General features: G+C 54.6%; 1 protein-coding gene across 4 annotated transcripts in view; it reads right to left on the minus strand.

The window, feature by feature from the left end:
* LHPP (phospholysine phosphohistidine inorganic pyrophosphate phosphatase) overlaps positions 1 to 27,404 on the minus strand; it is a 148,262-nt gene that overhangs the window by 49,360 nt on the left and 71,498 nt on the right. Inside the window, exon 6 of one of the 4 annotated variants that reach the window (XM_058435915.1) lies at positions 7,067 to 7,495. The exons of 2 other annotated variants lie outside the window; for them this stretch is intronic. In XM_058435915.1, coding sequence (XP_058291898.1) covers positions 7,400 to 7,495 — 96 coding nt within the window. In that variant the 3' untranslated portion in view covers positions 7,067 to 7,399. Of the gene's footprint in view, positions 1 to 7,066; positions 7,496 to 27,404 lie in introns of those variants that run through there. One more of the 4 variants, XM_058435914.1, reaches the window with a different exon arrangement.

The raw sequence follows: 27,404 nt of genomic DNA on the forward strand, positions 1-27,404 counted from the left end.
AAAAAAAATTTTTTTTTTAATCAGCTGGGTGCTTCGATGTGCACCTGTAGTTCCAGCCACTCAGGAGGCTGAGGTGGGAAGATTGCTTGAGCCCAGGAGTTCGAAGTTGCAGTGAGCCATGATCATACCACTGCGCTCCAGCCTGGGTGACAGAGCGTTCCATCTCTTAAAAAAAAAAAGTGTTAAATATAAAAGTAAATGACGATCCATTCCAACCCCCCACCGCCATCCCAATGCAAAAGCATCTGCCTGGGTGTGCAGCTCCTGGTCTCTTTCTCCCAGCAGCATGCTTGTCCCAGAGTTGTCATTGCTCTGAACCCAGATTGCCTGTCATCAGCTCCTGCCACTTATCATAGGCATTCTGGGTTGCTATGTACACAGGCTTTTCTTTTTCTTGTTCCATTGTTGCTTTAGTAAACTTTTAATTTGGGGATAATTGGAGATTCACATGCAGTTGTAAGCATGCCACTAAGTGACTCAGTTTCTCCTAACAGTAATATATTGCAAAACTATAGAACAATATCAAAGTCAACAATTGACATTGATACAGTGAAATAAAGAAGCTTTCCATCACCACCAGGACCCCTCAGGCTGCTCTTTATAGCCACGCCCACTGCCCTCCTGCCCCGCCCCATCCAACAGTATCTGTTTTGCAAGATAGAATTTTGTCATTTTGAGAATATGCTATACATGGAATCAGAAAGTAGATAACCTTTTGGGATAGGCTTTTTTCACTGGGAGTCCATCCAAGTCATTGTGAGTATCAAATTTCTTTTTTATGCAGGATCTGGATTTTATGCCAAAAAAAGAAAAAAAAGAGAAAGAGAGTTTGTTTCTTTTTATTGCTGGGTACTATTGCATGACATGAATACAGTTCCTCTTGTCACCCACTGAAGGACACCTGGATTGCTTCTAGTTTGGGGCTATTATCAATAAAACTGCAACGAACATTTGTGTATAGGTTTTTGTGTAAATTATAATTTTTCATTTCTCTGATAACTGCCCAGGAGTACCATGGCTGAGTCATGTGACAGTTTTACATTTAGAGTTTTAAGACACTGCCAAGCTATTTTCCAGAGTGTTTGTATCATTTTACCTTCTCACCAGCAATGTCTGAGTGGTTTGGATTCTCATTGTTCTTATCGGCATTTTTTATTTTAGTCATTCTTTTTTTTTCTTTCCTTTTTTTTTTAGATGGAGTCTTTCTTGTTTTGTCGCCCAGGCTGGGGTGCAGTGGCATGATCTCAGCTCACTACAACCTCTGCCTCCCCAGTTCATGTGATCTTCCCACCTCAACCTCCCAAGTAGCTGGAATTACAGGCGAGCACCATCATGCCTAGGTAATTTTTGTATTTTTAATAGAGACAGGGTTTTGCCATGTTGGCCAGGCTGTTCTCGAACTCCTAGCCTCAAGTGATCCACCCACCTTAGCCTTCCAAAATGCTGGGATTACAGCTGTGAGCCACCACGCCCAGCCTATTTTAGCCATTCTGATAGGTGTGTAGTGATGTCTCATTGTGGCTTTAAATTGCGTTACCCTAGTGACTCGTGACATCTTTTTATGTGCTTATTTGCTATTTGTTCATTCTTTTCAGTCTATTTTTTCTCTGTTCTGATTGGGTCATCTCTATTTTCCTGCCTTCAGGTTCACAGATTCTTTCCTCTGTCCCCTTGATTCTGCTGTCAAACCCATCCATGGAGTTTTCTATTTCGGCTACTGTATTTTTCAGTTCTAAAATTTTCATTTGGCTCTTCATTATATCTTCTATTTATTTGTTTGTTTGTCTGAGACAGGGTCTCACCCTGTTGCCCAGACTGGAGTGCAGTGGCATGATCTCAGCTCACTACAACCTTGACCTTTCAGGCTCAGGTGATCCTCCCACCTCAGCCTCCTGAGTAGCTGAGACTACAGGTGTGCACCACCATGCTCAGCTAATGTTTTAATTTTTGTAGAGACAGGGTCTCCCTGTGTTGCCCAGGTCTGGTCTCAAACTCCTGGGCTCAAGTGATCCACCGACTTCAGCTTCCCAAAGTGCTGGGATCACAGACATGAGCCACTGTACCTGGCCCTATATCTTCTATTTCTTTGCTGAGACTTTCTACTTTGTCATTTTTTTCGAGCATATTTGCAATTGTTGGTTGAAGCATTTTTCCAGTAGCTGTTTTAAAGTCTTTGTCCTGACATCTGTGTCATCTCAGTGCTGGTGTCTGTTGGTCTTCTCTTCTGATTCATGTTGGGGTTTCCTTGGTCCTTAGCATGACAGGTGGTTTTGTACCACAAGCTGGACATTTTGGGTGTGTGGTGTGAGACTCTGAGTCTTATTTAAACCTTCCCTTTCAGCTGGCCTTCTCTGGACACAACTCAGGCAGGGGAAGAGGGTAGTGCTGCCTTATTCTGCTTGGGTGGGGTGGACGTCCAGGTTCCCCACTTGGCCTCTGCTGACACTGAGATGGGGGAGGTGCTCTCGTTATTGCTCTTCAAGGGGGAAGTTTTCTCCTGGTAGGGAGGTGCAGGAACCCCTCATTACTGTGTCCCATGTGGGCTCCATTGACACTGTTGTGGGGGGATAGCCTTGTAACCTCTGAGTGGTGATGAAGTCCTGACTCTTCAGTATGACACTGCCCGTCCGGTGGGAGGGGAAGGGATGTCTTGTCACCACTGACTGGGGGAAGCACGGGCTTACCATGTGGTCTCCACTGATGCTCCAGCTGGGGGACCTCATTCCCACCCTGCTCCTGGCTCCCTTCTTGGCCTTTTCTGACACCCCCAGTGGTAGGGGCTCATTTCAGCCTGGTGAGTGTTTTGGTCCAGGCTCCCCGCTGAGCCCTTGCTGGCACGAGTAGGGATGGGGCCACAGGGTTTTCTGTGGTGTTTGGCTGGAGTACCACAGTTATTGCCTAAATGTTTCCTGTCTCTCAAGGTGCCCCTGCCTTGGTCCTTCGGCCAGGGAGAGCAGGCTTCTGCAGAGGCTCTTGCTGGCTTCTTCAGCTCCACGTCTGAGATGTACAAGGCACAAAGGAAACCCAGGGAATTCACCCCTCTGCTGATCCCCGGGTCCTGAGCTCCCTGGCCAGTCTGCCTTCTCCTCTCTTCCTTTCAGCCTCTTCTGTTTGTTTCATAACTGATGTCCAGGGTTTTTCGTTGCACTTGGCAGGAGGAATAGGGAAAGGCACTTCTGCTCCATCTTGCTGGAAGTGGAAGTCTCTAAAATGCTCTTCACGGTTTTGATTTTCTCCTCTTGCAGCCAGGGTGGGGCTTTGGGTGAAGAAGCATCATATGTCTCTGACAGATGCTCCCTTCAAAGTGTTCGCTCCGCAGAAGACCCCAGAGAGCCTTAGAGGGGCTCCACAGGCAGGAGCCGAACCCCAGGCCCCTCTGTAGCTGGGCCGGTCAGGCTCCAGCCCCTCGTCCCCGGCTAGTGCCCCCACTCACCTGTGAGCCTGACGTCGGGAGTACGGCATGTTCTCTGGAGACAGAATCACCACGGAGACCCACTCTGAGTCATGGCTAATTCTGCTGTATTGACAGGGAGGAGAACAAGAGGCCACAGCGCTCCCTGAGCAGGCCAACGAGGAGGGTATTTTTAGATTTCCTTCTCTCACAGCTTTAGCTAAGACTCAGCAATCTGGTCTTTTCCCTGCAGGCCAAATTGCAAACGCAGATGGGTCTGTTTCAAAGCTAACAAGTACATGCTATAAAATTGTACATAAAACACAATCTCAATTATGTTTAAGAAGTCCAAAAAAATGGGAGTGGAGGAGACGGGAAGGAAATATGCCACATGTTAACTGATGTTGCCGGTGGATTATGAAAGGACTTTTTTTTAGCTGCTTCTTTTTGATTGTTTATAATTTCCAAATTTTCCATGTGAATATATTACATTTATAAAATGAAAAACAAAATTTAAAATCAAGAAACAGTCTTCTCTCCATATACAACAACGTGGTGACCATATGAAGCCATCACAGGCTGAGTGTCTCACCTGGACCTGGGGTTATTCCTCTAGACCATGAGCTGTGGCCAAGGCAGGACTCCAGTGCCCTGGTACAGGCTACAAACCAGATCACAGGGCCTGGAAAGTGGAAATGATGCCTCTTCCCAGCTCCTGAAAGCTGCTGTCTTGCCCAGCCCCGGGGTTTTCTGGTTTGAGTGGCACCTCAGTTGGTAACACCATTGCAGGGAGCACTTGGCAGCTCTGGCTGAAAATGTGCCTGATTCCACGGAACTTACTGCCTATGGGCTACTGAGCCAATGGCACACACCCAAGACAGGTGCCTCAGGCCTGCAAAGGAAGGCCTGTGCCACCAAAGGACCAAAGATGCAGGAGAACCCAGCACTTCCCAGAACTGATCTCCCCAGCTGTGGCTTACTCCAGACTGGCCGAGGAAGTCCTCCAGGACTGAGAAAAGAGTCCACTCATTATCCTACATGACATTCGCAGCAAAGTGGCTTCCAGCCTCGGGCAGCCAGATTTCCAAGTGCTGCAGCATCCCCAACAGGTGCACTCTGGGCCTCACCAGCCTCACCTCTGTGGCCAGGGTGGTGGCCTCCATTTCCACATAACTTGTGATGTGACTCCGCTGGAAGGGTGTGGCCCCGGGGAAGCCAGCCAGGCCCCTGGTGGGGAACCTGGGACCCAAATCTACACCAGTGCAGGCCTGTAGGTGTAGCTGAGAGCCAGCTGATATACACCACAGGGGCAGGTGCTCTGGGAACCCACCCATGTTCTGCCAGCAGATGGTCAGCGCCAAGAGCCAAAGGGCTCAAAAGAAAGGGCACTTCCAATATCCAGGCTAACTCAGCAAACATTCCTGACTCCAAACTCATCTTCAGATAGCACTGTTTTGCCAGAAGCCACCCCCGTAGAGTGTCCTCTGCTGGTCCTCTCCCTCCTCGAGTCTCCTCCGTCTCTAACTAGCCTGGGGGTAGAAAGCTTGCGCCCTGCACCTGCTTGCTACCTGGACATCATTGCCAACTTCTTTGCACAGAGGTGGGGGCCACAGCCTGGCCCTTGTGCTTGGTAACCTCTGCAGAAACCACTGAGGGCCAGATGGGAGAACTGGGCCAGGCCTGGCCACTGGGGCTGTCCCGGGGGTAGGAAGCCAGCCGTGTCTCATAACTCCTTTTACTTCCAGTGTTAAGGCCCCACAATTCCAACAGAAAAGGTCGAGAGAAAAATGAATGCCTTAACATTTTTTCCAAATATCCTCCCAAAGAGTGCTTGGCGAGAGGGCCTGGTTTCGCTACGCATGGGAATGTCTATGGCCGCAGGGCCCTGCTCGGATGGCTCCTAATTTTGTTTGCTGAGACATCTGTGTCCTACTAGGCTCGACACTGGGACTATAAAGAAAAACAAAACATGGAAATGGGGACTCCAAGCTCTACCAAAATAAAAGTGAGTCCTGAGCCCGTGCGTTCCATGTTGGGGGTGCCATCGGGGGTCGGGTAGCATGGTGAGTGCTCCTGCCCACCGGCCCCCAACCTCCACATGGCTGACCAGGATGCCCACTCAGGGCTTCCGCCTAGGTCTGCCCCTGGAAGCCTTCTGGCTTCTGAGCCAGCAACGCAAGGGCACACACTCTTGGGAGAGGCTGGGACGCTCCAACGCCATGGGGCGACAGAGCAGCTCAGAGGGCCATGTCCAGGCTCAGAGCCCCTCGCCGGGGGGACCTTGGGCAAGTGACTGATGCTTCCTCCTTCTGTCACCCTCATCTGGAAAGTGGGATTCTAGTAAGGGCTGTGCATAGCAACACACGGCTCGTGGGACCCACTGGGAGTGCCAACTAGATGGTGGCTGGCTGGGGACAGGGAGGCTGAACAACTGGTAGAGGACGTCTACTCAGGGAGGCCACAGGCAGCCTTTCCAGCTGCTCCCAAGCCCGGGCTCAGCTTCCAGACTCATCACTATGACTCCCTCCCACCAGAAAGGCCACTAGGAAGTGGCCTTTCCCCCAGATCTGCTGGCCCAGCTGCGGCACAAGAACACAGGGCCACGTGGTTGCTTCTCCCTCACAGCCTGGTACACCCTCCAAAGCACCAGGCAGATGGACAGGAAAGCCAGAGATGAAGCAGGTACAAGAGGACAGGCTCCATGTGACCACGCACAGTGTCATGGTGTCAGGACACGCTGACGTGAAGGAGCCGAGGCCGCCCCAGGCTGCAGGCAACGCACCCCACCCCTGCCATGCCTTAAGCTCCCTAGATGTCCGCGGGCTCGGGTGTTCAGGCAACATGCTCCACCACTCGGCCCAAGGCCCCCAGGTGGGATCGCCACCCTGGATCCCCCACGGTCCACGCCTGTGCAGCCATCCCTCCCCCAGTGTGCTCTGTATCCCGCTTGGCCAGCCTTGCCCGGCATCGTGTGACTCTACCAATGGCCCTGCAGGGAGTGAGCCCCCCAGCAGGGTAACCACAAAGCCATGGGAGGCTTCATCCCCAGCCTCACCCCAAGACCTGCACCCTCACCCTCCTCTAGATGGAGATTTTCCAAGTGGACTGTGATTTACTCCAAGACAAAAATCATGTCGTTATGTATCCTTGTCCTTGAATTCCTGAGGATACGGGGATTCGGGTAAAAAGTAATCAAATAAAGCTATGTGGTGACTTCCACTCCAAACACAAACAAAGGGGGCTAGTGTGCCCAAGTTCCCTTTGGAACTCGTCCAGCGGCTCTGGTTTGTAGCTCACCCAGGTTACCTGGGCACCATCCCTTGTGTAACAGGCATTTGCTGAGCACAACTGAGTGCCAGGCCCTGGCGAGGCCCAGCTCTGCCCATTCGCGTGGGCCTTCTCTGTCTATCAGCTCAAAACCAGGTCTGCCTACTGAGCACTCAGAACTACCCACACCACAGCCGTCCAAACTTCCTTTAAACTGCACACCAACACCTCACGGTACAGCCCAGAAAGTGAAGTCTCTGATGGCTGAGGGACATCCCAAAGTCATGCTGCTAGAAAGTGGCTGAGTGGGGATTTGAACCCTGGTGCGTGTGGACTCCAGGCGGCCTCAACACTTTGAGGAGTTGGGACTAAAATGTGATTTCTTCAGCCAGGATCCTCGTGGGCACCGACCGCCTGTCTCGTGCGCCTGAAATTAATTTGCCAGCATCTTCAGGCTTGTCTCTGATTGGTGAGAGAACAAAAAAGAAGCATCTTCCCCAGAGAATAAATGAACCACAGACTCTGCGCTCCATCTTTGATGAAATGCAGATTTCCCATTAAAGAAAAGCCTTCGTTTAAAAAACATACAAAAAAGACTGAGAAAGGATATGAATATGCAATTTACAGAAGAAACAAATATCAGCAACCGAGGAAGACAGAAAAAGCCTTTAGTCTCATTATCAATCAAAGAAGATCCCATTCTTTTCCTATCGATGGAGGCACGTTTTAAAAATGACACTGCTAGTCCTTGGTGTTATTTGTTGGTGAGGGTGTCGAGAGTTGCAGGATTATCCACAGTGCAGATGGGAGAGCAACTTGATGTCTGGAGGCAGAATTCTGCAGAAGTACCAAACACCTTAGAATTTTGCATACCCTTTGACCCAGCAATTCCATGTGTGAGAAGTCATCTTAAAGCAAAAATCCAAAGTCAGTGCAAAGCCATGCCACAACAATGAGCAATGCAGTCGGGTTTACAATAATGAAGAATTGGAAACACGTGCAGCATCTAACCATAATAATAAGGGGCTGTTTAGGATGCGCCCACACGCGGGAGCAGCCTGCAGCCATTAAAACGATGGCCCTGGAGAACGCACGGTGGTGTGGAAGGGTGTTCTGGAACTGGGCACTGGGAAGAGATATCCCAAAACAGCCCATGCTCCTGACCTCGCTGTGGACTAGAACACAGAGGGCACATTTGGGCACAGAGTTCGGAAGGTGGACACCCAGCGGTATCAGAGGTCACTGTCACCTCTGGATGGTGGGCCGGTCGGTGGTTTACTCTCTGCCTTTCACTTCTTCAGTTTGCTGAAGTTTTCAAGAGGGAACACAGATACAAGTTTAGGGGCCTGAATTTGAATACCACCTCTGCCACCTCATCACTGTGGCCTCTGCAAGGCTGTAGAGACTAAATGAGCCAGTGCATGCACGCGCTAAATAAACACTGGGGACTGAGGTCAACCAGCTAGCGCCCAGCCTGGTTCCACTACGTCCCAGCTGTGTGACCTCGGGCCAGTGACTTCATTCATCTGTAAGGAGGAATAATGGCCTGAGGACTTGGGTGCAGGTTCAGCAAGGTAGCGTGTACAAACAGTTCGGGGCAGAGCTGGCCCCAGAACAAGAGCTCAATAATGTCAGAGGTTTTATTATCAATAAGAAAAAATACAAACTATTATATTGAGTTTTTTTTTTTTTTAAATAAAGAGGCTAACAGTCATGACAGACCAAGTACCTTAAAGCAACTAGAAAGTCGGATAAAATATATCAAACGATGACATTCAGGCCCCGCACACCAGGCAGCGCAGGACTCTGGGCCTAGAAAGGAGGGACACTCCAATAAGGCCAGCCCTACAGGTGCCCTCTGCAGAGCAAGGTCCCCCATGCTGACCTCACAGCTGGGGGACCCTTCCCAGGCTGTGGGAGGGTCCAGGGAGATCAGACGGGGACACAGGTTGGGTGGGTAGCACAGGGTGTGGTGCAAAGCGCTGACACAACAGGACCCAGTCGGGCTTTGGACAAGTGGGGAGGGCCAGGTCCTGTAAGGCAGGGACCCTCCCTTCCTCCCTCCCTTCCTCCAGGGAGAGCTGTGCCTTGTAGAGGCCCCATCTCACTCTAGGGTCTCCTAGACCACAGTGCTCACTCGCCCTGGCAGGGCTGTCTCCTGCAGGCCTGTGGCTCTGGTCCAGCCAGGAGTTCGCCCACCCTACCTGTTCTCCACTACTGAGCTGAGGGAAACACTGACACACTCATCCCTCACCCAGCCCCACTGGCCCACCCAGGAAGAGAGCAAAGGGGTCAGGGCCTCCACTCGGGAGGCAGAGAGCACAGTGGCGTTGAGAATGGCTGGCTTCAAATCCTGGCCCAGCTGCCCCCTCGCTGGATGTACTCAAACCTGTGATTCAGTCTCTCTGAGCCTCACTTTCCTCACTCTAAAGTGAGACTAAAATGCCAGCCGCATCAAGCTGCTGTTGGCAGTCAGTGAATTATGTCTGTGCAGTCTTTAGCCCAGAGGCTAAGAGCACACAGCAGGTACTCAATAAATGACAGCCGCAATTATGAGCAATCTCCTGTCCACATTTGCCTCATTCCTTCGTTAAAGAACCTAATTCTGTCTAGAAATCTCTGCCAGTTGCAAAGTCTTTGGAAAGTCCCTAAGGCCCAGAGATGGAAAAAGTGTACAGAAATGATGATGGGGGAAAAGTGAGCCTTGGGACCCGTCAAGTTCACAGCCCATCCAGGAGTCAGCGAGGTGCAGACAGCCCACCTGGCCCCGCCCACCCAGCCCCTCCCACCTGGCCCCACCCCTTCAGCTTCTCTAGGGCTGTCAATGATAGAGATGACAAGGACAGCAGCAGCAGCATTAATGAAGCAGTGGCTGTGCACCAGGCACTACGCTAAGCACTGCATGCACATTATTAAACTGCCAAGTCCCATTATAGAAACTGAGTCCAGGCCGGGTGTAGTGGCTCACGCCTGTAATCCCAGTATTTTGGGGAGGCCAAGGCAGGAGGATCACTTGAGCCCAGTTCAAGACCAGCCTGGGCCACAAAGGGAGACCCTGTCTCTGCAAGAATTTTAAAAACGAGCCGGTGCGGTGGTGCATGCCAGTAGTCCCCCCTCAGGCATGCACCCTACCCAGGAGGCAGAGGTGGGAAGATCACTTGAGTCCAGAAGGTCAAGGCTACAGTGAGTCATGATTGCACCACTACACTCCAGCCTAGGTGACAGAGCAAGACCCTGTCAATAAATAAATAACATGAATAAATAGATAAATAATAAACTGAGTCTTAGGTTGAAAAACCTCTACCTGGCCCAGGTCGTCCCAGCTGTAAATGTCAGAGCAGGAGCTGAATCCAGGCAGCCCAGGCTGACCACCATCCCCGAACTACAGGCTCGAGGCCTCCTTCTATCTGCAGTGGAGGCTCTCGAAGAAGACCCACGTGGAGCTGTCCACAGGAGCGCCCAGTTCACAGAGCACGGTGCTGCAAGGACAACAGGGCGGCTCTGTCCCTCCTGGAGCAGGAAAAGAACAGATGCCAACAGCTTAGCCTGTGATAAGACAGATGCGGTGGGCCCCTTACCTCCTTCTGCAGACAGAGGAGGGGCCCGGCCGGGGGAGGGGGTCTCTGTGCAGCTCCCAAGGTGACAATATCACCGGGAGTCACACAACATTCAAGAATGGCTGTAGGCCAGGTGTGGTGGCTCACGCCTGTAATCCCAGCACTTTGGGAGGCCGAGGCGGGCGGATCACGAGGTCAGGAGATCGAGCCCATCCTGGCTAACACGGTGAAAGCCCGTCTCTACTAAAAATACAAAAAATTAGCAGGGCGTGCTGGTGGGTGCCCGTAGTCCCAGCTACTCAGAAGGATGAGGCAGGAGAAGGGCGTGAACCCAGGAGGTGGAGGTTGCAGTGAGCCGAGATCGCGCCACTGCACTCCAGCCTGGGCGACAGAGAGAGACTCTGTCTCAAAAAAAAAAAAAAAAAAAAAAAAGAATGGCTGTAATCCTGGCCCTGTGGTGCTGCTGTTGGGATTTTCCCGGGGTTTCGGTGCAGTCCGAGCTCAGTGCATCCTGGCTGCAGGAGCAGGGGGTGGGCAGGAGGAAAGCGCCATATTCTCCCCGCGTGAGGACCCCACTTGGGTTCTGTCCCAGCTCAGCATATGGATTTCTCATTCTCTTTCTCCAAGTTCCCCTTTGTCGGACTGAGTCCATTGAGCCAGAAAATCAGCCGTGTTCTGGGGACGACCAAGTCACAGGGACCTGGCTTCCCGTGGTGCTGTCACTCATCAGCTGGGTGCCTGATCAGAGTCCCAGGGTGCTAAAAGCAGGCACTGACTCCCCCACATTGAGGTCCCCAGAAGCCCCCCTTGTACAGAATAAAGGAACGCTAGGAGGCCGTGAAGCGCTGAGCGGCGCTCATTATCAGCTCGGAAGGCCAGCTTAAAGGATATTCCAGTAATTGCAAGGTTTTTGGTAAATGTTAATTACGGTTGCCTTAATTAGCTCCAAACCCATTGATCTATGGATTATATTAGGTTTATAAGTGTAATTACCTTAACAGGCATATGGATTACAATTACGCTCCAATTAAACCCCAAACGTATAGCGTATAAATTAGCAAAGGGATCGTCCTGATTGTCCAGGGTTAGGCTATTGAAATGTTGCTACTTTCAGGGCCTCATGCTGGGGCTGGTCCTTTGCAGGCGGGGACTTTGGGGAATTTGGAGGCAGGGGGTTCAAATGGTCTCTGGCAGCCACGCGTCCAGTCCATCTAGACCCGATTTAGAAATGACTACGGGGGCGGGGGCTGGCAGGCCCCAGCCTGGGGGGCAGTGGCTGGAGGATTAAGAGCTGTGCCTGCTCAGCTTGTCTTCTCTCAAAGAGATCAGGACACCCAACAGCCCATTAATGATGCCCCTCACTGCTCTCCCTCCAGGTGGAGATGGCTTTCTTGCCTTGTCTGGGGGAGGGGCAGGTGCTTCTTTAGACAGCGCCATGTGGATCTGCTGTGGGGGATTCCAGTACAGACAGGAGGCCTAGAGCCTGTATGTGAGAGAGGGGTGGGTGGTGGCAGGGTGGTGATCAGCCTGGGCTGCCTGGATTCAGGGCCTGCTCTGCCACTTACAGCTGGGATGACCTTGGTCAAGTAGTTTTTCAACCTAAGACATTATTTCTATAATGGAGATCCGGCAATTTAAGAATGTGCATAAAGTGCTTAGCAGAGTGCCTGGTGCACCATGGCTGCTCCATTCATACGGCTGCTGCTGCCATTAATATCATGAACTCACTTCCAGGGTGGGGAAAGGCTGGAGGGCAAGAGTGCAGGAGGGCAGGGGGAGCCTGGAGTACCAGGCCCTGCCATTCTCCCAGCCCCTCTTCTAACAAGCAGGGATGGGGCACTGGGAAGCCCCACGAAGCCTGGAAGACAGACAGGTGACAGGTGAAGGGGAGGGGATGGACATGCCTGTGCTCAGTGGGGAGGCTGCGATGGGCCTGAGGGTCTCAGGGCCCTGGGCCTCAGCAGGGTCCCTGGTGGAAAAGCACTGTAGGAAGCTGCCACCTGGGGGCCTGTGTGGGCATCCTGCGTGAGCCTCCATGGTGAGGTCAGGCCGGAGCGAGGTCAGAGGTGGCAGCCCTGCTTCCCAGGGAGCCTTGCCTGGTGCTCCCCAAGGCCTGCAGGTGGAGGGCGCTCTGGCTCCCCACACGCCCTGTGTGAACTGCCCTCCCAGCTGTAGGTTTTCTTTCCGGGGGGCCAGCCAAGCCTGCAGGGTCTCAGGGGCTGCAACACTTCCGCCCACCCTGGCTGAGGCATCTCTCCATCCCAGGGACCCTGGCCTCTCCACATGTTGGGGTCCTAAAGCTCTGGGTCTCCCACTCTGGGATCCCTGCTGAGGACGGCCTCCCACCACCTGACCCTTACCCTCCCACGCACCGGCCTCCACCCCGAGGGTCCTGTGATTTGGTGAGGGAAGTGTGGGAGGGGTTGGCAGGCTCTGCCCCCCTAGAGCAGGCAGGGGTGCCGAGCTTGCTGATGGTGAGTGTGACCACCAAGGACGCAGAGGGAGGGGTGGAGGTGAGTCCAGAGCCCTGGGGGTGCCCAGACAGGCTTGGACCTGGGGTGTGCCCCAGCAGGATGGGATCGGGCCTCTCTGGGGCCCCAGGCGAGTTGCTCATCAGTCCAGCTGCCTTCCTTCTGCTCAGTCTCTGAGGCAGGGAGGAGGTGAGGCTGGGGTGGGGGGAGCCATCTCCCCAGGAACCCCAACTTCATGGAGACACTGGCGCTAATGTTGGTGGAGGCGCCAGTGATGGCGACAGGCCTGGGGGAACACATGATTTAATGGGAGGTGGTGGCTCCCATGGCCCCATTTTATGGATGGGTTGTGTAGAAACAGGCACGGAGAGACTGAACAGCTGGCCCAGGACGGCAAGGTTAGGAAGGGCTCGGCCAGGCCTCTGCACCCAGGCTGGCACAAGTAGAGCTCTAGTCCACCACCTGGACCAGCCTCCTCTGTGGGACCCAGGGCTGGTCCCTGCTGCGGAGCTTGGACGTTACCCTGGGGACACACAGGGACGGCAGGGCCGTGGGCAGGAGGGCTCAGCTGTCCTAGAACTCTGTGGGCCTGCTAGGTCCCTCCTGGCTGCGCTGGCTTCCCTGCTCCCAGCTGGCATTCCAGAGCCTCCTTTCCGGAATCGCCGCCTGGAGAGGGGAAGCGAGTCTATCTTCCCCACGATCAGCCAAGGTAGGGAAAAGGCACGGGGGACACACCTGTGTGCACACATTTGTACACTGGTGTTCACACGCGGGACAGGAAGGGAATGGCCCTGTGCACATAAACACACTGCAGCTCTGCCCCTCTGGGGCCGCCTCCCACGCCACTGCAGCCAAACCACCCGGCGCACGAACCCTCCACACCCTCCCCCACCCACACGTTTTCAGAAGTCCTAGGAAGAAACAAAAGCAGACACACTCACTTTGAATGCAGTGCCACAGGGCGCAGTGGCAGCGTGGGCGCAAAGGAGGACAGCCACAAGAAACGCTGTGCCTTGTGTCGGGGGAGTAGGGGGACAGTCACCCTCCAGCTAGGGCAAGGGCTCAACAACCAAGACGGGGGTCACCCCAGCCCCCTGCCCCACAGCTGCCTGGGGGCAGAGGCCATAAGACACAGGTCAGGAGAGAGGGTATGAGGATGACTGTGCCAACAGCTTACTAGGCTGCCTCGGCAAGGAGTGAGCCCCCCATCACAGGAGGTGTTCATGCCCAATTCACAGCATGCAGAGGAGAGGAGTCCATTTGCAACAAGGAGCCTGGCTCAGAGGCCCTTAATTCTCTAACCCCTGGGCCTCTGAGATCCAGCACTGGCTGGAAGCCTGGCCCATCCGCCCTGCATGCCAAGGTCAAGGCACCTGTGCCACCCAGTCCCTATGAGGACAGCGTCGTCCTCACAGCCACCGATTACCATGCCAGGTGCTTCACAGACACGACTTCATTTTATTTAACATTCAACTAAGTAGGCATTGCCACCCGCATTTACAGATGAGAAAAGCAAGGCTCAGAAAGGTTGTCATTTGTCTCAAAGTGCCCCACTAGGCACTCAGCCAGGATTCAACCCAGGCCTCTGATTCCGGAGGCCATGCCCTTCCCAGCCATGCCCACAGGGTCAGAGGCAGCCCAGCCTGGCAGCCCCTTCCCTGGATGTAAGGTCCCATCCTGCAAATCACACCAATGGACCACCATGGCGACCCCAGATATTGTGCTCAGATTAAGGGAAAAAAAGTAAAAAATGATTTCTTCTATGAACTGTTAAGGTTTTGCTAACAAGACTAAAGTGAAGAAAGAAAAAAGAAAGCTTTTTCAGAACCAGGGTTCAGAAATTAGGAGTTCCTTCCCTTCTCTTAAATATCCCAGTTTAGCTGATAAAATTCATTGGCCAAATCTTTTTTTTTTTTTGAGACAGGGTCTTGCTGTGTTGTCCAGGCTGGAGTGCATGGCTACTCACGAACTCCTCGAACTCCTGAGCTCAAATGATCCTCCTGCCTCAGCCTCCCGAGTAGCTGGGGCTACAGGTGTACACTGTCATGCCCTGCTAATTTATTTTTTTATAGAGACAGAGTCTCACTATGTTGCCCAGGCTGGTCTCAAATCCTGTGCTCAAGCAACCCTCCTGCCTTGGCCTCCCAAAGTGTTGGGAAAACAGATGTGAGCCACTGTGCCTGGCTATACATTCATCAAACCTTTATGTCCACAATGCATTGCTGGAACATTGTTTTGTGGAAAAAATCAATTAGATTTTCACTTTAGACGTACTAGTTCCCATTCAGGTCTAACCACAAGAATCACTATTGCCACTTAAAAGTTAATAGATGTCAAGTGTTTTACCATGCATATATTTATTCTACAATGGAATGTCTCGCTGGCTGCCCCCCTTCTCCACTGTCTTGCCAGGTTAGGGAGATTTCAAGGCTACCAAGGCTGTGATCCCACCTTGGTTTGTGAGAAGACCACAGCAGAAAGAGCTAGCCTCAGTGTCCGGGGACCCAGGCTCCTGCTGAGGCTCTGCCAGACAAGCTGTGTGGCCTTGGGGAAGCCTCAGGGTTCGCTGAGATCAGCCAACCTGTCCCTCGGAGCTCCATTCTTGAAGATCCACCTGCTCGCCCACCAAGGGTCTCTACCTGGGCATCTAACAGGCCTCTTGATCCCAAGGCGGCCAAAGCAGGCCCCGCTCAGTGAGCAGCATCACCTCCCATGCCCTCCTCCCACCCAGCCATGCAGGCCAAAGCCAGGAACCCCAGAAAACATGCCTCAGCCACAGGTGCACAGTGGCAGCCCTGAGGTAGGAGGGGGAGCAGCCTGCAGTTCTGAGACCCACCCACCTCGACAGAAGGCCTCTCTGGGGTCCAGGCTGATTGATTATGCACCGCAGACAAAAATCAGTAGAGCAAACTCAGGAACTTGGAAGGAGGTGAATGGAGCCCTCCCTCCCCTGGCTATGGTGGAGCTCCCTGGAGCCCAGGGCAGGGGGTTCCGGGTAGAAAGACAAAAGGGTTAACACCAACCACCCAGCTCATGCGGGAGCCTGAAGGTGAACGAACCAGAGGATCATGTTCACAGTAGGCAGAGCCAGCGTGCGGCCCCCACTCATTTTACCATCACAGAAATGGTTCCGGAGTGGCCCGGGCCTCAAGGGAAGCAGTCTCCCCAGCTCCAAGGCTGGCTGGATGTTTCTGAACTTTTCTTCTTACATAGGTTTTCTGGGTGAGCCTGTGGCTTGAAAAGGCTCCCTTTTACCTCCCAGGAACTCCCCTGGAGACAAAGGGAGCTTTGCTGACCGGGGAACTCTGAACACACCCATCCACAGCGAACAGACCCCAGCCCAGGCTCACCAGGCACAGGGGCATCAGGCGGTAGGTGGGAGCCCAGAGGCTGCCCTGCCTGGACAGGGCCATGTGGATTATTCTAAAGGGACAGTGTGGCCACCCACCTCCACTCACTGTTACAAGCCAGCATCTGAGATTATGCAACATATGTGAACAGCTGATAACCGACACTGACCACTCAGCACTGCAGAAGCAAGGAAGTGCTGTATCCCTGGAACGACATCCTGCCAGGGCCCAGGAGGCCCGATGGCCCCGCTGGTCAGGGCTGGGTCCAGCCTGAGCAGCCCCCCCCGCCCAAGACTGTTTCTCCTGGAGGGATAGGGCCAGCCCTGACCTCCACCAGGCAGCCAGAATTCCTCCGCTTTCAGGCAAGGCTACAGCATCCAAGCCAGGGGCCTCGGGCGCCCAGGGAGGGGCCTTTCACTCCCTCAGCGCGGCCCCAGGGAGGCCCCAGGTGGAAAAGACACCCAAGAGACGGGAGACAGAAGCTCATCCTATTTGCATGCTCACACCTCTGTGGGTGGACACTGGGGGCAGGGGGTGGGAGAACGAGCTGCAGACTCTTCTAGAACTTTTCTTTCCTCTGCAAAGCCTGACACTAACTAATAGACTCACTCGCAGAATCTAAAGTTGAAGTATTTATGAGAAATTAGAAAGTTTAAAAACATGAAAATCAGTTTAAGAAAGCAATTTTTTTTGTTTGTAATGAAAAGGGGGAAAAAAGGGAAACAGTCTAAATGTCTGTTAACAGGGGACTGCAGGAACGAACTGGAACTCCACACCGAGGACAGGTGTGCCGCCACGACAGCTCACAGCCATCGGGAAGCACAAGGTCCTGCTTCTGCCAGTGACTTAGAAAGGGGTATCTGGGATGCACCATGAAGTGAAATGAGCAAGGTGCGAAGAGGAACAGGACAATTCCATTTCTAAAAACCAAACAGGACAACCTCCTGTGTGTGTGCGCGCGTGTGCAGGTGTGTGTGCAGAAAAAGAAGCCTGAAGGGTTAACGGAACTAAATCTGGGTGGGAGGTGGGGTAAGAGCGGGAGAGGTACAGAAAACATGAAAACCACAGTAAAAGAGCAGCGTATGTGTGATGTGATGTTCCCTGAAAATGTAGAATACAGAATTCTACCTGTACTATTTTTGTATCTAAAAACTGATATAAAACAAAGTAAGTACGCGTGTGAACAAACAGCAAGAGAAGCGTGGTGAGGCAGGGAACACGGATCATGAGGCTGGCAGGTGGGGCACAGAAAGACCTGCCTTACCCACCAAGATACAACCGCATGAGGTCGGGCGCAGTGGCTCATGCCTGTAATCCCAGCACTTTGGGAGGCCGAGGCGGGCGGATCACGAGGTCAGGAGATCAAGACCATCCTGGCTAACATGGTGAAACCCCGTCTCTACTAAAAATACAAAAATACAAAAAATTAGCCAGGTGTGGTGACAGGCACCTGTAGTCCCAGCGACTCAGGAGGGTGAGGCAGGAGAATGGTGTGAACCCGGGAGGCAGAGCTTGCAGTGAGCCGAGATCGCGCCACTGCACTCCAGCCTGGGGAACAGAGCGAGAATCCGTCTCAAAAAAAAAAAAAAAAAAAAAATACAACCACATGAGATCATTCAGTGTCTTCTTTAGTTAATAATGGGAGCTCACATGGAAAGGAACAACCCAGGGCCTGGCAGGGGCCTAGCACAGGCCCTTGAGAATACGTGGTGGCTGCCACCCAGCAAAGGGCACAATGTGTACAGACCTGGCACGGCCCCGGCCACAGCAGGTGCTAACAACCCTCTCACCCTGCCCACCAGCGGCCAGGGATGGTCTTGGAGAGACGGGCGATCCTAGGGTCTGGAGCGCACCCCTTCCACCCCACCTGCAGGCGACTGCCTCGAAGACCTTGTGCTGTGTGAAGGGGTCTTGTGCGCTTTGGCAAGGGCCTTCCCACCAGCTTGGCAGAGGGAGGGAGGGAGGACAGCATCCCGGCGAGCCCCGGGTTCTCACATCACACGCCGGAGACACACATGCCTGGTCAATACCACTCCTCCCGCCTCTGCTCTGAGCTCCATCAACGCCGTGACTGTCGCCAGCCACCACAGGACTTAATGACGGCGAAAGTGCTGCATTCCCCCCCGCCAAATGAACTTCCCTGCCTCTTGCAGCAGAATGACAGCGTCGGCCTTTACAGACCCAAATTATGCCTGTGGTTTGTTTGTATTGATTTTGGGAAAGATTAAAAAAATCAAAAACCACAGGAGACACATGTTAAAAACTCATCTTTATCCTGCAAGCATGCACACACACTCACAGTCGCACTAACACTTCCACCCCACCCCGCCCCCTGACACACCCGCTGGGACTTTCATGCCCACGTGGAGCTCGGCCCTTCTTCCTGCTACCTGGGAGCAGCTGCCAGCCGCTGACAGCTCAATAAGGCGCCCACATAGTCCTGCCGCTTAGGAGGCTGCCAGGCTCGCCCACACTGCCCCTGCACAAAGACCCTCCTGCACAAAGCAGCTTCCTGCCTGGGTGCATGGGCTGCCGTGGGCACCGCTGCAGGGGCCACCAGCACCCCCGGATGAAACAAAAATTTGTTTAGATGTGGCAATGACCATTTGGGGAGCTGTGAGCAGGGACCAGGCGGAAGTCTAAGTTATGGGCATGATCTCATTTCATCCTGGGATGGCCTGGGAGGTTGGCACAATACTACACCCCCACTTTCCAGATGAGGAAAGGAAGCGAGGGACTCAGCTGAGGCCCCGGCATCCAAACCTGATTTTTGTCTATCTGGAGGGAGTCACACACAGGAGCCCCCCTTCACTGCAAAGGGGCTGCGGGGCCAGCAGAGGCTGTGGCCCTGTAAGGACAGCTTTGCTCCAGGGGTGGGGGCACCGGGGAGGTGGCAGACAGAGCTCTCTCCTGGAGAAGTTCCTCCTTCACTCAGCTCAAAGCACTCATATCCTCAGAGTGGGGCAGAGACAGGGAGACACCCTCTAGGAGCCACCGTCCTCCCAGACAAGCCGAGAAAGGAAGCCCAGCCCAGGCCTCCCATGCGCAGACCCGCGCACATATGCGCTCGCACCGCAGTGGCAAGCACACTCGATGTGATCACCTTCCACATACATGATGGTGTCTGCACCAGGAGGGACGGCCACGCCCTGAGCAGGCCTGCTGGGACCCCACCTCATCGCATCTGCAATCTCATCTAATACTGTGAGGTCCCGTGACGGGGGTATCCTTCTCCCCACTTCAGAGATGAGAACACCGAGGCCCGGCCACTCAGCCAGCCGCAGAGCCAAGGCTCGTGCCCAGAGCTCTGTACATGCTCTCAGCAGCCCACACAACCTCATGGTGATAAAATACAAACACAGGTGCCAGGCCTCCTGCAGGGTAAGACTGTTGGCCCAGAGGTGGATTCGGGTCTGGTGGTAAATAGACAGCTCGGGCTGTGTCAGCTTGAGCACGCCTGCTCTCCTGAGATCCACCCAGGATCTCAATGCCCCACACTTGTTGGGAGCGGACACTGAAGCCTGCCCGGACACCTGGCTCCCCAGGTGTCTCAGTCATTGCCATGGCTCCTGCCAGTCTGCTCCTGGCTCCCGGGGACTCTGGGCTGGCAGGCTCACCCACAGCCAAGGAATATTCATTTTGGGGAGCACAGTCCCTCCCACCCCTGGTTCCAGAGAGGGGAGGCCTTCCGCTCCATTCCCCAGAAGACACGAGATGGGAGGACCCATCATGACTCTACATGGGGGCGGACGGAGGCTTCCCTGGTGGGTGATGCCGGGTGAGGCACATACCTGTCTCTCAGATCAGCCCTGGAGAGGCTGCCCCTACCCACTCCAGCTCTGCTGGGCTTTCAGCATCAGCCATCCCAGGGGCCTTGCAGGGTCACCCCACTGCTGTCACCAGGCTTGGCTGGGAGGCCAGGGTGCGGCAGCTCCGGGAAGGCACAATCACCGTCCCAGAAGAGGAACCGGTGAGATACCGGCAACTCTGGGTACGATCTTAACTCTAAAACCGCAGTTTATAAATCGTTGCTTTTAGTATGCATTTGTTTGTTTGTTTGTTTTTTAAAAAAACAGGTTGAACAAAATGCTAACTGTGGTTCCTTTTGGAAGGTGGGATCGTGGATTATTTTCTTTGTGATTTTCTGTATTTTCCAAAGAAGGCATGCATTTCTTATATTATCAGAAAAAAATACATTAATTTTTAAAAGAAAAAAATTGAAGGTGCTATCAAAAATGTACAAACTAGAAGGATTAATGGAATCCCAAATATACAAAGTGGCTTTTCTGTGCGCTGCTGTGCTGGGCCCAGACAGGCCCCACGGACCCCTCCACAGAGCTGAGAAGTGCAAGATACAGCCCAGCCGCCGCCGCCGTGGGCAGCTGAACTCCTCAGGGCCAGTGGTCCTGGCAACCTAGAAGTCCCATCTCCAGAAAGGCCCTGAGCCCAGAGAAGACTCCCTGTTTTGAGGCCCCAAGGCTCAGCCCTTGTGGGGCTCCCAGACCTCTGCCTTCCCAGGGCACCTCTGCTGTTCCTAGTGAGCACATCACAGCAGCCATGGCACAGCCACCCGGGCCTGCACTGCCCTCGCTGGAATGATGGCTCTGGGATGGGGGCAGGCTCCACACATGGGCCGACCAGGGGTGTCTAGGGTCTGGACGACAGGCAGTGTCTACCCTCAGGTTGGCCACAAACTCCTGTCCCTCTGGGGAGTGCGCCCTGCCAACCCCTGTGGGGGCCATGCAGGAAGGAGCAGCCAGGGAGGCGGAGCCTGGGAGGATGAAGGCTTGTACTGCTCGAGCCGGAGTGGGGGCATTTTCTCTCCTTTTCAACCCTCGGACAAGGCCCTGCCCAGGTATCTAGCCCCCTGACCGGTACAGCCTGAGGACCCGCTGGGCCCACACCCTGAGATGGGCATGGGTAGCAGTGAGGTGCAGCACAGCAACCCCCACTCGCAGGGCACACGCAGTGCAGTGGCAAGGACAGACACTCAGCCCAGAGCTGCTGCATTCCCACTGTGGCAAGAGCCATGGGCAGGCAGGGACCAGGGAGAATGACCATGACGGGGCCTAGATGTGCAGGACCCTCAGCCTCGGTCAGGGAGACGGCTGGACACCACTGACGAAAGGCAGGCAGGTGCGTCCACAAAACCCCATGAACGTGAGGGGAGGTGAGAGGGCAGAGGGGAGAGTAGGGGCAAGGAGGCGATCAGGAACAGGCAGCAGGGCGAAGTGAGCCCCCGGAAGGAGGCAGGGAGGTGGGCTTCTGGGAAAAATGGGCCTCCAGCCTGGCTGGGCCCCAGGGTGCAGAGGGCTGGGATGGGGACCAAGGTCTTCCGGTAACTGCCCCCTCCTCCAGGCTGGCACTGGCCTGCCCCTCTCTCTGGTCCCCACCTGGGGATGCAGGAGAGCTGCAGGCTGAGCTGGAGCAGGAGAAGCTCTGATGCAGGAGGCGGCTCCATTCCCCCAGTGCCCTCTCCAGTCCCAGGGAGACCCTGGACCTGAGACACAGGCTGGAAACAGACTGCCAGGGCCCAAGTCCCACCTGCTGGCTGCATCCCCTCAGGTGGGTCCTAACCTCTCTGTGCCCTCACCTGTAGGTGGTGATGTATTCGTACCTCTCTGGCTGTTGTGCGGGTATCTGTAAACACATAATTGCTGGATAACTTCAAGGTCAGTAAATAAGTAAGTGAAGGCACCTGGTGGCTGAGTCCCGCAGCCTGTGGTCACAGTCCGATCTGTGCAAGCCACGTGCCCACCAGAGCCAGTGAAGGCATCTGTGTTCCATGCTGGCCCGAACACCAGCCCCAGACCCCAGACTGCCCCAGGTGCTGGTCAGCTCTAAGTGCGGTCCCAGGCACAGTGGGAAGGTCATGGGGGCAAATGCAGATGGAGCCTTTGGTGAGGCAGCCACCGAGTCTGCAGGGGCTTCCAACTCTAGGAGCCTCAGCTGGAGCCCCCTCCTGCTGTCCGTTTCATGTTTGGACAGGGACAGACTGTGGGCACAGGGCACTCTGCCAATGAGCAGATGTCAGCATCTCCCCAGGGCCATGGGGAGGCAGCACCCCTGCAGTGGGGAAGTAGGGGTGAAGGAAAGGTCACCCCATCTGGGCCGGGGCCTGGCCCACCCAGCCCACCCCACTCTGGTCTCCAACATTGCAAATTTGTGCAAATACCATTAGAGCCCTCCCCGATGTCCAGTGTGTCCTAAGAAGCCCTCGTAGCTTGTACTGAGGGATGATGTCATGGGAACTCCCGCCCACAGAAGCCCTCCAGGGCCTCAGTGCCCCCTCGAGTGCCCAAGGCATTTGCCTAGCCACACACTGTCCCCACAGGTGGTCCCAGGCTCACGCGGGGGTCCCGCAGACAGGCATGAGACTTTCAAGCCTCAGCCTGCCATTCGAGATATGCCAGGGACACCAAACGCCCAGGTGGAATTCCTCAGGGTGGCCATGGGCCGCGCCTCCGTTAGGTCTGGTGCTAGCAGAGGCTGGCTCTTCTGCCAACTCTAAGCTCAGGAATTGCATCCTATGTGGCCATTTTGAGCCACAGGCAGAGAGCTCCTTCCTGGGCTCTTTCCACAACGAACGCCCTCCACAAAGCAGCCCTCGATAAAGTCAGCCTCCCTTTGATCAAGTTTGGCTCCAGCTCAAATTGTCCATCCTGGCACTGCAGGCGGGTCGGGTCGGCTGTCTCCCCCAGGCACAGTGTGCAGGGGCAGTGGCCCACCTCCAAGCTGCCTCTTGGTGACTCTCCATTCTGGGTGGCTCAGATTACATCGCACTCCAGGACTCAGGCATGCTGCGTGGGTATGTCGGGCTCTCACCCGGCCATCCCAGGGCCCAGGGCCACTTCGTGATTTGGAGGGCCCCTTCCTCCATTAAAAAAGCTGTTAAATAATTTAACAGATTTTTGAAATTATTATTTCTAAAGTGAGAAAGAACATTAAAACATTTTCTTTGGCCCTAAATGTTCCAGAGACTTTTTCCTTCTAATTTTAAAAGAAATTAAACATTTTCTTGAGACCCTAAAGGCATCGTGTGTCCAGAGCCTGCTAAAGAAGTGAGCCCAGGTTCCTCTGGCTCCAACTCCTGGGAGATCTGGAGCCTAGATCTAGGGCCAGAACTTAGGAGGACTCTGCCCCCTGGTCTTGGTGGCCACCTTGATGTAGCCTTTGGGGTCCTGGGGCCGCTGTAGGGCCAGCTGGAGAAGATGCTCTCTCTGTGGCCATTGGAACCCTGCCTGTGAGAGTCAAACCACGGAGCACCGTGAACCCCAAGCTGTGTTTCAGGCAGCCAAAGTGCAGGGGGTGTGCGAGGCCACCCCGAGCAGCCCCGGATCCCCAGCAAAAATGTCACTCAAACTGCAAAGGCAAAACTAAGCTTAAGGGAGCAGGCCAGTGGGGCCAGAAGCACAAGGCTGTGCTGTGCCTCAGAGTGAACGGCGCTGGGGGAAAGGGGAACTGAGAGCTGTCAGTGGGGTTGGTGAGCAAGTGGCTCCAGGCAGCGGTAAAAAGGCCCCGTCCTGCACAGCCCCCCTGGCCCTAGCCTGGTCACGAAGCGGGAGAAACCAGGCTGGGTCCCGGGCCACAAGGCACTGCCGCCCCCTGGTGGGAACCCACAGCCATGTGGACCTGGAGGGACAGGGCGGGGCTATGTGCCTGGGCTGCAGGGCCCTGCTTGGATGGGAACCCTCCTTGTCTCTGGAGGCCACAGCACAAGGCACACTTGCCCACCCACCCACAGCATCTCCACCGAGGTGCACAGACACAGAAACAGCACGGCGCTGCAGGAACAGCTGGGCCGGGGCACCTGGAGGTAAAGCCCTCCCCTCCCCACGGTTATCTGGGGACCTAAGTTTCCCTAAATAATCATACTGATGAGAACACCAAGAAAATGAGCAGAAGCTGGTAACTGCTGAACCCTTGCTGTGTGCCAGGAAGTGTGGTGCGTGCTTTTGGCAGGGTATGTCATTCTGGTCTCCCCAGCCCTAGGTGGTAGGTACTCTTATTATGTCTATTTTATTTTTTTGAGACAGGGTCTCGCTCTGTTACCCAGGCTGGAGTGCAGTGGTGCAATCTCAGCTCAATGCAGCCTCAACTTCCTGGGCTCAAACAATCCTCTCACCTCAGCCTCCTGAGTAGCTGGGACTACAGGTGTGTGCCACCATGCCTAATTTTTTTTTTTTTTTTGAGACAGGGTTTTGCTCTGTCGCCCAGGCTAGAGTGCAGTGGCACGATCTCAGCTCATTGCAACCTCTACTTCCCAGGTTCAAGTGATTCTCCTGCCTCAGCCACCCAAGTAGCTGGGATTACAGGAGTGAGCCACCACGCCCGGCTAATTTTTGTATTTTTAGTAGAGGCAGTCTCGAGCTTCTGGCCTCAAGTGATCCGCTCTCCTTGGCTTCCCAAAGTGCTGGGATTACAGGCATGAGCCACCATGTCCAGCCAAATTTTTGTACTTTTAGTAGAGATGAGGTTTCGCCATGTTGCCCAGGCTGGCCTCAAACTCCTGGGCTCAAGCAATCTGCCAGCCTTGGCCTCCCAAAGTGCTGGGATTACAGGCAGGGCCACCTCACCCGGCCAACTTTGTCCATTTTAAAGATAAGGAAACTGAGGCCCAAAGTGTCCTGAGCAGGACGTGGCCTTAGGCGCTCGAACGGCTCCGGAGCTGTGCTCGTCTTAAAGATACACCATTGCCTCGCCTTAAGCATTCCAGGTCCACACCCTGGAGAACTCAGGACGAGGGGAGTCATTTTGATTTCCCGATGGCAGACGAGCCACAAGAAAAACTTGTGGGTCCTCTGGTATGCCTCAGGACACCCCAGATTCCCTCCAATCACCCGATTCTCTCAATAAGAGGCCCCGAATAACCACTCTCCACTAGAAGAAGCCCATCTGCCAATGTTGCTGCAAGCTTATCCTCTGATCCCTTGAGGCTGAACTAAAAATAATTCAACCCCTCCAATATTTAGAGAAATGAAGGGCCTTGAAATGTCAGGGAGGCAGCGTAAATCCCAGGAAGTGCTTCCCTCCTCTGCCACACCACGGCTGCAGGAGCTGAGTGGCTGTGAGAGCCTGCACTGGTCAGCAAACCTGGGCTCTGAGGACCATGAGTGTCCAAGCAGTTATGACCTCTGGGCAAGTCAGAAACCACTTTGGGTCTCACTTTTCTGTAAAATGGGATGGGAGAGAAGGAGCTAGTTAATTCCCAGGCTTCTCCCAGGCATGCGAGTCTCGGAACAAATGGCCTATCTGGCAACACAACTTCATCCTCCGTCTCTTCCGGGTCTCAGCAGCACACTCTTCCTAGCAGCTGCACGGCCCACGGCAGTGGTGCGTGGCCCCCAGGTACGGGGCCACAGCAGGCAGGGGGTCCACCCCACCGCTTGGGGAGAGGGATGCCTGTCCACTGTCTCCCCTCCGGCAGGCACAAGGTGGAACAGCTCAGAACAAACAGCCAGCTGCTCCTGTGAAGCCACGGAGTGGGCAGTACAGATGCTCCGCGGCATCAAAGCCTCCTTTCCTCACGCAAAACATCCCAAGGGGCTGAGAGAAGGCAACCAGGAGACCTCACTGCCAAGAAGCAGAGAGGCAGCAGCAAGGCTGGGAGCTGCTCAGGCCCAGGGAGGCTTACAGACCCCAGGGAGAGTGACTGTGGGTGGGGAGGGTGCTCAGCAAGCTCCTGAAGCCCTACATGGTAAGCCCTGCATGGTGACCCCACATGGTGACCCTGCATGGCGACCCCACATGGTGACCCCGCATGGTGACCCCCGCATGGTGACCCCGCATGGAGACCCTGCATGGTGAGCCCCGCATGGCGACCCCGCATGGTGATACTTGCATGGTGACCCCGCATTGTGAGACTCACATGGTGACCCTGCATGGTGACCCCACATAGTGAGACTTGCATGGAGACCCCACATGGTGAGACTCACATGGTGACCCCGCATGGTGAGACTCGCGTGGCAACCCTGCATGGTGAGACTCACGTGGTGACCCCTCATGGTGACCCCACATGGTGAGACTTGCACGGAGACCCCACATGGTGAGACTCACATGGTGACCCTGCATGGTGAGACTCGCAAGGTGACCCCACATGGTGGCCCCACATGGTGACCCCGCAAGGTGACCCCACATGGTGACCCCGCATGGTGAGCCCCACATGGCGGGCCCTGCAGGTGGGAGGACCCAGCAGGTCGGTGGGCCTGGGGTGGGAGGCTCAGGGAAGGCGGCCTGGAATGGCAGTGCCTTGGGGCAGTGCTCAGTCAGAGTGGGGTCAAGGACACCACCGAACCCCCAAGAAGGTCTCCTGCCCACCATGGCCCCTTGGCCGTGTCCTTCCCTTTCAGCACACTTGTGGGCCCTGTGGTGGCACATGATAGGGGCACAGACCCACACACATTCATAATGGGGCAACTCGAGCCAGCAGCTTGTGTCCACACAGCCTAAGTTACTCGCACCCGTCAGAGCTCCGAAGTCTCGGGCAATATCAGCCCGGCCCGTGGGCACTGCAGTGGGGCCCACAGGAACAGGAAATGGGGAAGCCAGCTCCTGGGCCACCTGGCTCTCTGGCCTCAGTTTCCTTGTCTGAGAAGCGAGGGCAGCTGAAAATGGATGCCCTGTGGGGACTGCCTGGCTGCCATCTCTCACAAGCACGGTCCGCAGATACCATCTTGTGGGACTAGGGAGGGGTTTTGGGAAGTTTGGGGCTCACGGTGTCTGCTGTAGGCCTAGTGCTGGGCAGTGGACAGGAGTCTCCACCAGTTCCACCAGCCTTTGATGGGGCCAGCCTCCCCGCATCGCCAGTGGCACAGCTTGCTCTGGGCTGGGCCCGCCTGCTGCCCACTATCTCTGATCCCTGATTCATGAGGCCACCCACAGCTGCCAGTCCAGGTCCTCATGTCTGGATCTCGCGGGCAGAACCCTGACACCCCCAACAGCTCACTGGGCCCCATGCACCCCACAATCACCATGCTCCCAGGATCTCTCAAGGTAGCTGGAAGGTGGCTGGGGAAGCAGGGAGCCTGGGCGAGCGAGGTGGGGTCGCCAGCAGCGGTGCTGGGGTCAGCCAGGCTCTGGGTGCACCAGGTTGCTGTGAATGTCTCTGATTCTCAAATTCTTTACTTAAAACCTGGAGACGACAAAATTTACCTTAAGGCTTGCTGTATAAGGAGAAAAGTGCTTGTATGTTCCCTGGCACATTCTAAGTGCTAGATTATTCTGAAAAGATGGCTGTTACTTTTATTATTTATATATTACATATGCTGTGTTTATTATTTTTGTTGCTGGAGAGGTCGGGGAACCTGGGCAACCTGGCATCCCACAGCAGAGCCAGGGCTCCATCCCTTCATCTCTCAAGCAGCAGAGG

The sequence above is a fragment of the Hylobates moloch genome, unplaced genomic scaffold (assembly GCF_009828535.3).
Source record: "Hylobates moloch isolate HMO894 unplaced genomic scaffold, HMol_V3 SCAFFOLD_3, whole genome shotgun sequence".
Classification (NCBI taxonomy): domain Eukaryota; kingdom Metazoa; phylum Chordata; class Mammalia; order Primates; family Hylobatidae; genus Hylobates; species Hylobates moloch.